Source organism: Scardinius erythrophthalmus (genome assembly GCF_964197995.2).
Source record: "Scardinius erythrophthalmus genome assembly, chromosome: 13".
Lineage (NCBI taxonomy): Eukaryota > Metazoa > Chordata > Actinopteri > Cypriniformes > Leuciscidae > Scardinius > Scardinius erythrophthalmus.
The window spans coordinates 26,584,025-26,595,623 of NC_138233.1; the positions used below are offsets into that span (position 1 = coordinate 26,584,025).

General features: G+C 37.3%; 2 protein-coding genes across 2 annotated transcripts; both read right to left on the minus strand.

Annotated features, from left to right (window-relative positions):
* Positions 1 to 136: 136 nt before the first annotated feature.
* On the minus strand, positions 137 to 5,266 carry gdf9 (growth differentiation factor 9). Its single transcript, XM_081381993.1, has 2 exons — positions 4,549 to 5,266; positions 137 to 1,901 (listed from the first exon to the last, which is right to left on the minus strand). The coding sequence occupies exons 1-2, from the start codon at positions 4,907 to 4,909 to the stop codon at positions 976 to 978; spliced, it is 1,287 nt and encodes a 428-aa protein (XP_081238119.1). The 5' UTR covers positions 4,910 to 5,266; the 3' UTR covers positions 137 to 975.
* A 4,113-nt stretch (positions 5,267 to 9,379) lies between these two features.
* sowahab (sosondowah ankyrin repeat domain family member Ab) lies at positions 9,380 to 10,732 on the minus strand (the record flags this gene model as incomplete). The annotated part of the gene is made up of 1 exon (XM_081382910.1): positions 9,380 to 10,732. The coding sequence occupies one exon, from the start codon at positions 10,730 to 10,732 to the stop codon at positions 9,380 to 9,382; it is 1,353 nt and encodes a 450-aa protein (XP_081239036.1).
* Between the last annotated feature and the right edge of the window lie 867 nt (positions 10,733 to 11,599).

An 11,599-nucleotide genomic window follows, 5' to 3' on the forward strand; every position in this document is an offset into this window, starting at 1 on the left:
CAAGTGATGAGTAAAATGTCCCTTTACCTGACTTTATATTTACATGTTTTTATCTAAACAAATCACTTTTACCATTTACGTTCTCACACTGTTACTCCGCAGCTTCAATCATCATTTAGAATTTTGAAAACAGAAAAAGAAATTGAGAGACTTTAAGTCCTGTCAAATATAACACTGTAATAAAGACTTTCCTCTAAACTACAAAATTCTTTCAATGACAATCCGACATTTGATTTAAGAAGAAAAAAAAAAAAAAAGTTTGTTTGCTGAATTTTTGTTTTTATTTTTTAGGTTTATATGGGATTTTTTTTCCCCTCTTTTTTTGTGTGAAACCAAAGCCAGCATGACCAAATTACACAGACATAAATTATATAAATAGGCATGTGACACACATTCTCATCTATTACTTTCTTTAAAGCGGTTAATACACATATCAAGTTGCCCACAATTAAGGCAACTTATTTTCTGGACATCAGGAAGAGAGAGGTTGCCCACGAGACAACCGTCTGCAATTCCCAGGTTTTAAAAAACGATGTAAAAGTGTTCTGATAAGACAATAGAACTACACTTTTCATATTCTGTCCAGAACTAGAAAATATTAAAATTTTGCCATTCACAATTAAGGAATAGATAGTGCAAGACAAGACCACCAACCTAAGGAAAATAACTTAAAACAACATAACTGGTCATCAAAGAAGAAAATAATCCAATAAGCAAATTAAATACCCCCATATATAACTATTATACAGAAAATTTATCTAGGAAAACACCAAAACAACTCAATTGCAAATATTCTAAGTATTATTGAATCAGATAAAAAGTAATGTTAAACAAAACAAATTATCTGATACATGTGGTCAAGTCATTTCATCAAAATCATAATAAGAATGGCCAATGCAAAAAAATAGGACAGTGTTTTACAAAGCAATGTTTCACACAAAAAAAAAAAAAAAAGATTCAACAGCCAATTTAATCTTATCGACAAGTGCATTTGGTAGCGATCATCTCCTCGTACTCCTTGTAGGCAATGGAGCCGTCGTTCTCAATGGTCAAAACACTTAAAGGGTTGTACTCTGACGGCACACATGAAGGTCTGGGCACAGAGGAGTCTAGCTTCTCGTAAATTATGTTCTGAACCATGGTGTGCACTGGTGACCCATAGATATATCCCACGGCCCTTGGACAAAATCCCTTACAGTACCTCGGATTGTACTTGTGAGGCGCTATGATCCAGTGGTCCAGTTTGAGCTGATTGAAGCTCACTCTGAAATCATACAGGTCACAGTCATCTGTTGGAAAGTCATACATGGGGATGAGTTTGGGCATGGTTTCCGGCAAATTGGTGCTCTTTAGGGTTCCTCGTCGCTTTCGTGAGGTTGACTCCCACATTGTGGACTTTCCATCCCAGTGGTTGGACGTCAGATCGACCATCCTACCTTGCGTGGCTCTTCTCTGGTATGCGACCTCACTGGTGTCATTTAGGTACAAAAGAAGGGACGGAGATCTGTGAGTTAGCTCAACCGGACTCTTGTGAATCTGGCCTCCAGGTCTGGGGACCATGTCTTCAACGCAGGTCAAGTTGATCAGGAGATGGATGTCCTTCTTATGGGCCTGAATGAGAGGATGGAGGAAGGAGGTCACGTCAACCTCCACCCAGCGGCGACGGACTCTTCTCTCGGTGTGGACGCGGAAGCTGAGTAGCGGGACTGACTGCTGGGTGCTGAGACGGTGAGAACACATCTGATCCTTCGAGGGTTTCTGCTCCTTCACATCCAGATAACAGAGCGACGTGAACGGGGTGACGTGGTTGTGGTCGAAAGAGTACAGCAGCACTGACTTCAGTAACTGCTCCTGAGTCCTCACTCGATTCAGACTGTAGGAAATATCCTGCATGAAGAATTCTGACAAGATAACACATACCGTTGAGGAACACATCCTTCTCTTGACAACAAATATACTGTTTATTCATTTCTTGTGAGTGACTCGTGATTGCTTGACTGCAGTTTCATGGTCAGTGTACTGTTAACTGCATTCTGTGTGGCGTTTACTATATAGCATGTAAAGCAGTACATATTATGCAATAATTAACATTCCAAATGTACTCTACTGTTGTCGCAGAACCTTACTACATTCATTTTTAATAGAGGTGGGCGACATTCGGGTTCCGGAAGTAAAAGTCCCATGCACTTTCTCCATAAAGACACTGATTTGTAACAGTGTATATAAAATTCACCCAAAAATTCTGTCATCATTACTCACCCTCATGTTGTTCCAAACCTGTATGAGTTTCTTTCTTCTGTTGAACACAAAAGAGGATATTTTAAAGGAGGGCTTTTATGCTTTTTTCACACTTTCAACTTTAGTTTGTGTGAAATGTTGCTGTTTGAGCATAAAAAAAGATCTGCAAGGTTACAAAACTCAAAGTCCAATCCAAAGGGAGATATTTTATTTAACAGAATCCACTTTTCAAGAACTACAATGCGATTTTTGGGGGGCTTTATAAAGTCATAATGTTACTCATTTAAAAAAAAAAAAAAATTCCAAAACTCATTTGTTTGACCTTCCTAAGGCTGACTAACTTAGAGTGGTTAATATTTATTTTGAACAGTGTTCTTTAACATTATAACCCCAAAGTTTATCTGTGTGCTGCACATTTTACAGAGAACAGCTTCCAGAACCACAATGCAGGCTAAATCCAAGTTGGATCACAACTTGTAAGTATGTCTTACTATTTCTAGTTGTGTTTTCTATTAAAAGTTCCAATTATAAGTTTTGTAGTTGCTATGATGTAAACAAAGGGCAAAGCTGTTTGGCCAACATTAGTGTTGATGTAGTGTTTACTGTAGCTTTTGTAGGCTCTCGCTTTTGTAAGACTGTTCACCGCCCCTTAGGAAGATTAAACTTGGTTTTGTGATCGATTACTGTTTGTATTACCATAGTTTTCCGACAAATATCATGATTAAATGGTGTATAACATCGTATCTAAAATTTCTAAGAAAATTACAAGAAAAAACATACCACTCTGAAACATCCTGTGAAATCCGTGCATGGACGATCCTCCTGTTTGTTAACATTCTTAAGTCTGAATCAGGCTTGAATTGGTTTGAAATTAACGCTATCCTCAATATTTACATCTGAGCAGTTGAAACTCGCAGTTATGACGGCGGGAAATTTCCTGAACATGCGCTAAGTTGTGCCAATCACAACACACTGGGCCAGCTAACCAATCACAGCACATTTCATATTTCGGAAGGAGGAGCTTCATCGAAACAGGAACTAAACGACACGTTCGGGCCAGACTGTGGAAAGAGGTGCTGTAATAATATGCTGTGATGTGAAAAATAATGTGTCAAACATGAAAGCATATTCTTGTACACCCCAAAAACAAAATCAAGACTTCGTAAATAATAGGCATTATAGGACCCCTTTAAAGAATGTTGGTAATCAAACAGTTGACGGCACCCATTGACTTACATTGTATTTGTTTTCCTACTATGGAACTCAATGGCTACCATCAAATGTGCGGTTACCCCCATTCTGTAGAATATATTATTTTTGTGTTCAACAGAAGAAAGAAACTCATACAGGTTTGGAACAACTTGAGGGTGAGTAAATGATGACAATATTTTAATTTTTGGGTGATCAATCCCTTTAAGACTTATGTTCATCTTCGAAAAACCAATGAAGACATTTTTAATGAAACCTAAAAGATTTCTGTTCCTCCACCGAAATTTAGAAACTTAAAAACAAAGGAGATCGTAAGAGAAATCAATATGAATCATATGGGTTTGAAATAACATGCATATGAGTGAATGATGACATCATTTTCACTTTTAGGTGAAATATCTCTTTTAGCAGACAGGACTTTGGGTCCACCAATCAGAGAAGGCATTGACACCATAGAAAGAAGTCGAATCAGTTTCCCCATTATATATGTAAACATTTTTTACTTAAATTAAATGTCAATGAATCAATAGTCATTTCATTTTTTTGTTGATCATTTGCAGTGCTTTGGGATGCATACTGTAGTTAAATGGATCAGAAAAGTAGTACACAATCCTGTAGACCCAAGGTAATAATATCTTGTAGTTGGTTGTTTTAGTTTATACTTAGTTTTTTATTCTTAGGTTTTTTGCTTATTTGAATAAATTTGGGATAAAATGTAAATTACTCATTATTACCTTCTTGCTTTTTGAACAGTAGCCTAGTATAAAAGCAATAGCACAGTTGCAATCATGCTGTAATATCATACATTAATATAGTAATATCAATAAATCCAAATCTGTGCTGATATTCCGTATAAGTTCCATGATATTCCATGCAGTAGGCTATGTAAAATATTCAAAGAATCAAAGAATTCCATCATGTATAGATCTGGAAAACTGTACACAGTAGGGCAGGCAATATTTCAGAAAGGATAGCATGGCAATGTATTCTGTAAATATTGAGTTCCTGATTGATAAAGCAACCGCATTTTTTCAAATAGTTTGTAAACATATCTGATGCAACTATGAGATACACATAGTTATGATATAAAGTATGCTTTACCTCGGTTTTGCTCGAGACACTCCTCTCGAGGTGTGATGAGACGCGCGGTGTTGTACAAGTGAGAGGGCTCGGGACTTCTGTCGGGTTTGGATGAAAGTTTATACAGTCTCTTCATGTAACGCACATATCTGGAGTCAGGCTTGGCTCGTGGTGTGAATTCTCCCCAAGGGTTCTGCTCTGACAAAGCCTTCAGCAAAGGGCTCAGGATATTACCATGATGAAGGGAGACGTCGGGTTCAACAGACTCGTTTTCAAAGTTGTAGCATGATGTAGGCCTAAATGACAGGCCGATAACCGCGAGAACCATAAAGTATCTGGATAGGGAACAACGCGTACCATATTTAAAAAGCGGCGTCGCCATAATAAATAAAGCGCGTTTATTTAAGAACAGTGCCGGAGAAGACTTCAGAGTCTTCGGCCAAACCTCACTTGCCACTTCCGTCGCCCTTCCCTGACAGACAGGTGTGCGCAATCAGGGAGAATTTGGCACAAAAGACGGTGTAGGTATCCACAAACGGTATCAAGTAAGATTTTGATATTAAGCGTCTCAAACAACGCCACATTGGATTGCTTGAGGTTCAAGTTCTGGTTTATTTAATGCCGAAAAGAGCGAGTTCGTCTAACGAAAATATGGCCTTTTGTAGGTAACTAGCGTCACGACCACAAAATTCTCCCCAACATGAAAAATAAAACATAACATGAAGCATCAATGCGCTGTGATTCTACAGTCACTTTACTATGACATTTAATGTCCCAAACCCCCTCTTAGTATATTGGATAAAATATTAAACTCAGTGCTTTAAAGATGGAGAATATTATCTTTGGTGACACTATCACCGTTAATGAAGATGAACTTTGGTTTTAGTGGATGCTCCACAAATTATTATTAAGAAATATTTCAAGTGTATTTCAAATATATGTATATTTCAAACAAAACATGTTTTGGGGAAGTATTGTTTTTATTGGAATACTGAACGACAAGATTTTATTGTTGTTTACATATCCATATTTAGTTCCTTAATGGCATCATAATGCAGGAAGTGGCATCACAGCAGACATGCATCACCTCAAATGGCCAACCTTATTGAAAATGAATGACTTCAAATTATTGTTAAAAACGCTCACTAAATAATTTCACTGTTTAAGGCTTGTTTAAGAAATTGAGTGTTTTGTGAAAAATGAATGCGTCCAGTGTAGAAACCTCAGGCTGATATGAGAAAAATGATAACTGATGAGAACTATATTAGCGTCCACCACCAACTGCAGTTAAAGGGATAGTTCACCCAAAAATGAAAATTCTGTCATCATTTACTCTCCCTCAAGTTGTTCCAAACCTGTATGACTTTCTTTCTTCTGCTGAACACAAAAGAAGATATTTTGAAGAAAGTCGGTAACCAAACGACTGATGGACCCCATTGACTTCCATAGTAGGAAAAAAAAATACTATGGATGTCAATGGGGACCAGCAACTGTTTAATTACCAACCTTCTTTAAAATATCTTCTTTTGTGTTTAGCAGAAGAAAGGAAATCATACAGGTTTGGAACAACTTGAAGGAGAGTAAATGATGACAGAATTTTCATTTTTGGGTGAACTATCCCTTTAAGGCGTCTGCCACTTTAAATGCTTGAGCTCTTTAAAGAAGAATTTTTATTATTCATGAGCTGGAGAAAAATCGTTCTGAAAGTGATTCCAACAATATCATTCGTCTGCCGTTATCATTTTAGCTGTGAATGTGGAATTCACTATTCTCATAGAATTAGAACAATTATTAAAACTTTATAGTCATCCTCGTTGATGCTTCAAGAATATTCACACAAAAATGAAAACACTCCTCTCCCTCATTGTTCCAAACTAGTATGACTTACTTTCTTCTTCTGAAAAAAAAAAAAAAAAAAAAAAAGAAATTTTGTAGATTGTTGAACAGTTTTGGCATGTTTTTTTTGTCCATACAATGGAAGTCAATGGCATCCGAAACTTTTTAGTTACCGAAAAAAAGAATGCCAGACATGTTTGGAATGACATGAGGTTGAGAAAATGATGCAATTAATGAACTTTAATTTTTGGGTGGACAATCTCTTTCAAGGCCAATTCACTCTGCACCGACAGTGTGACATTTCATAACCAGACAGTTGTCAGCAACCATTGACCTCCATAGTAGGAAACCAATATAATGGAAGTTGAAACAATTTTCATTTTCGAGTAAACTAACCCTTTAACGGTTTAGTTTGCATTCTAAAACCAAGTGCATTCAACTGAAACTTCAGAATATCAGAACTGAAGCATCACAAACATTACATCATTCTGAATTTTAACTCCAGGAAACAATGACTTTCAATTGAGTCTCATTTTTTTCTTCAATTTGCCATTTTATTTGAAAGGGATGCTGTGGAACCATAAACTTCCTCAGCCAAATACGTTTTGGCATTTGTATTTTTAGCAACCTATTATAAGTTAATGTCCAGAGTGACTGTGGGATCCTGCACAATGAAAAAGAAAAACATCCTGGAGGTCGAACAGGAAGACACAAAGAACTATTATTCTGCTTTCTCTAGCACAGAGATGCTAACTGCCTACAACTGTGACAGACTGATAATGCTGAGAAAACAAAATCAAGAATTACATTTATTTACATAAACTTGAATTAAATATTAATATCAATAATCAAAGAAAGTTTTTTTTTAATTTACGCTTAAAGCTACACTGTGTAGGATTTTCTCCCATCTAGCGGTGATTGTTATGACTACCAACTAAATATTACTTTCTAGCCCCTCCCATTCCGAGGGCGTTTTAACTCTTACGGTGGTCGTATTATTTCAAATCTGCCCGGCAGTCGCGAGTAATCTCCCTCTCACATTCGTCACGGTGCCACTGAGTGTAAAAACGCGAAAGGCGAAGCTTGAATTTCCAGGTATGTCCCTCTTTGGCTAATGTATTTTCAAGATGGAGGCGCAACATGGCTGCCGCCATTCAAGCGACTCGCTCGTATGTACTCTAAATGGCAGATTCTACGCTTACGAGAATACTTGATTAGTTGGTAGAAGTAATTACACGTTAATGAGCACATATCATTTTGAAAGAACAAAGTGTTTTTTGCTAAGAATCAACTTAAAAATTACACAGTGTAGCTTTAAGATATACTAGTCTAAGTCAGAATGTGCAGTTTAAGTGCTGAAATTTGGCTCAGAACAGCTTCATGTTGAACAGTGAACTGCTCTGAACCCAAAGGATATACTTTCTGAAACGACCTTCACCTCGCGAGAGCAGCTCTGACTGAGAGGCAAGGGCATCTGCATCATTACAGATCACTGCACACCAGTAAAAGCCTCTGAATGAAGTTATGCTAAGCTCCAGCGCCCATGAAATCATGCCTGAATCACTGCCTGACTGTGACAAAGGCCTCATTATATTTCCCAGACTGTTTCTAACATTCATAAATTCCTGGGATAAAACTGTGGTTTTATTCTCACACATTGTATCAGTAATGTGGTCATTTGCATAAAGTTTGACCTCATTTTGCCAAGGCCTATCCAACTATTAAAGAACCAAGTTAGAGTTTATCTCTTTAGTATTACAAAGCATGAAATGAGTTCAAGGAGAACATGCCTTCTTCATCCCACACAGAGCCCTCTCTCCCTTCCTTCAATGGCACGAGTGTTATGAATTAGGAATTATGCACAGCACAACAATCAGATAAGAAAGATGACCGAGTTACTGTTTGAGGCAAACCAGAAAACGCTCTCACAAGTCACACGGTGACATTATTAGTAAGACAATTAAGCATATTTTCTCCTAAATTTGCATTACAAAGTCATTTTATGAGTTTTCTGCACTGTAAAAAAGTGATCAGTTGACTTAACTTAAAAAAGTGAGGAAACCCGTTGCATTAAAATTATTAAGTAAGAACTTGTCAATTCCACATAACTTATTTTTTTTAATTACGCGTTAAGTTTATTTACGTAATAATATCAGGCAATGGGTTTCCTCACTTTTTAACGTTTTTTTAAGTCAACTGATCACTTTTTACAGTGTAATAGTCAATAGTGATTCGCAATAGATTAAGAAATATCATAATAAAAGCTGTTCCCTTCTTTTCAGCATTAATAAAGGGAAGTACAACTAGTACCATGACATAGGCCTACTTCACAATTTGATAATCATGTTCACACTAAAGTCATTTTGAATTACCTTTAAAGGTTTGTTTGTGGGATTTTTGCAGTAATAGTAATGATAATTTTTGGAGGAATTTTATATATTTTTTTATCATGAAATTATATTTTGAGTTAGGCAATATATTTTTTTGGTTACACTTTATTTTGATGGTCCCCTTAGAGACAGTCTGTTGACTATAAGTAACGTTGCACCTACATGTCTTACTCTCATTAGAGTGTTAGTAGAGTGTTAGTAGAGTATTAGTAGAGTTTGAATAAGTTGACATGTATTTGCAAAGTTACTCAGTAGAATATCTGTTGGAGGAGCATCACCATAAAGAGTTAGCAGACATTAAGCAGACAGTCTACTAATACTCTAATGAGAGTTAGTAGACGTATAGGTGCAACATTACTTAGTCAACAGAAAAGGGGACCATCAAAATAAAGTGTCTTTCAAATTTTTGGTAAAAAGACCTGAACATGTTCAGCTGTGTTAGTATCTAAAATTAATTTCCTTACTAACCTCATTAACAAATATAATTATCAGTAGAGTGCACAGCTGCCACTGTATAATTACCAATAAAATTAATACCACGTATTAAACACAATAAAGTTACATAAGTCTATTTTTTGTGAGGCGTTATCTTTCGAGTACGGATATTTCATTGTAACAACTTGCGATTAAGTGCAATGTTCTTTCTCTCTAATGAAATGAAAGCTTGGCCGACGTCTGCATTTCTCTTTATGTCCAGCGACGTGGGGTTGAAATAGTTTACTCAGAGTGTTGAATCCTTTATGGAGGTCTGACAGGTTTTTTCGAGCATCCTGCTGCAGACAGCGAGGGTCTCCGAGCATCTTCCTGATATCAGTTGACACATCTTGGCTTAGATAATGGTAGGGTTTTTTCCCACTGTTATCCCGTATGTTAGTGCTGGCACCATATTCACGCACCAGCAGTGAACACACACGTTCACGGCTGTGAATGGCAGCAATGTGGAGAGGTGTATACCCGTCATAAGACTTGGCATTAACATCGATCCCTGCACCACTCTGTCTTGAAAGATCGATGACTTTACACACCATTTCGCCGTTTCCGCTTTTAGCAGCCCAATGCAGGATTGTGAATCCAGACATGAAATTCCTCTTCTCTGCCAGCTGAGGGTCTTGCAGCAGGAGGCTGTGGATTTGACGCCAACCTCCTGTTGCTGATTTCACAAGCCACTGATGCTTCAATGATCCCAAAGGAATTCCATCTGAGTCTTTAGCCTCATTACCTCCAGGTTTGGTGATTTTGCTACACCTTCGCAGTTGTGGAGAACCCTGTGCCTCCAGCTCCTTTCGTTTGACTCTCAGAGACCTGTATGGAAAAGCTTCTCCAGCCGCACTACAGCTCTGATACGCATTTGCCTTGACTTTAATGGTTCGCTCAGCTGTAGAAGGTGGTGGTTCGGCATCAGCTGTTTGTGTTTTGAGGTATGTTTTTCCCCTTTCGTCATTTTGCAACTCACATCGTGGATTTGGTGGAGATTTTACGGCCACAAGAGCAAAAACGGATCCTGTTTTGCCACTTCCAGCATCACTTGTCACACTGAGCACTCTTGCTGTCAAACACTCAATTGCATTACAGTCAGGTATCTCAGCATCATTTCCACTTGTGCTGCTACTACTCACAGTTTGGATGGAGCAATGACAGTAATTGTTATTAATAATATCCACATTCTCTATTTCTCTTGAATCACGCGCGGGGTTACTACTACATGGCGATTTTAAGTCAAATAAACTGTTATTCGGTGTAATCTTTTCACCTGTGAGTCCTTGGTACTTTTTCTTCACAGCCACGTACTTTACATCATCGACTTGTTTAACCACGGCGACGTTGTTGACCAGTCGTTTGAAAAGGTCTCTGTTTTGTTTCTTTTCCGCGGTGTCGCTGGAGTTTATAAGTCCTTTGAACTTGCTCACAAGCTCCGAGTTTTTCACTTTTCCCCCGTGCTCCAATAAAAAGGTTAAGATCATATCTTGAGTCAAAGCCATTTCCCTGCCGCTGTATTTTTAATTTTTTTTTTTGTAGTTATTATGTGAGATGTTTCAACAACAACAACCTGCTGTTTCCGGTTATCCTTCTCTTCTCCAAGACCAGCACACGAGCGCGCGATGAGTGAAGGATGCGGCGCGTGCACGGCGGAGGGTAGCGGAGTGCACGCGCTAAAGTGTGAATCTGGTGAACAAACGTGTCTGATAACACATTAACTGTTATGTAACACTAAAAATAATTCCTAGGCTAAATAAAAAAGCAATCAACACCGTATTACATGCGCAGAGAGGAAGTTTGCATTTCATCTTATGTTTAGGTCATTTTTTATCGCTCTATTTTCACAAGTAGCGTTAAAGTGGTGGTATATGTTTAGTGCTAATTTGGTAGGAAACTAAATTTCGCATTTTTTCACATTTTGTTTTATTCTGTTAATTTATCTAGCCTATTATTTTTAAGACCTACAGAATCAACATAACATGCTTCTAATTTAAAATGTTAAAAAAAAAATATTCAAAATGACCTTTGTAAACTACTGGAATCAAAAGTAGCACAAATTTCGAGATTGATTTTCATGATGGACGCTGGTTTTACAAAAATAAAAATGCTGGTAGGTCGGTTGATCTCCATGACTACAATAATCTAAAACAAAACATCAATATTACTCTGAAATATATATATATACAAATAAAAAATAAATTCTTAAGATGCAATCGCATTAGCGACATTTAAAATGTTGTTGGCAAAAAGATTTGTCTCCTCAAATGTGTAGCGATGTATGAAGCGCAGCTCACACAAAAGTCATTTTCAAACCAAGTGAACATGAGCAATTTAGAAATACAAAATCAAAGTAAAGCCTAATATTTACA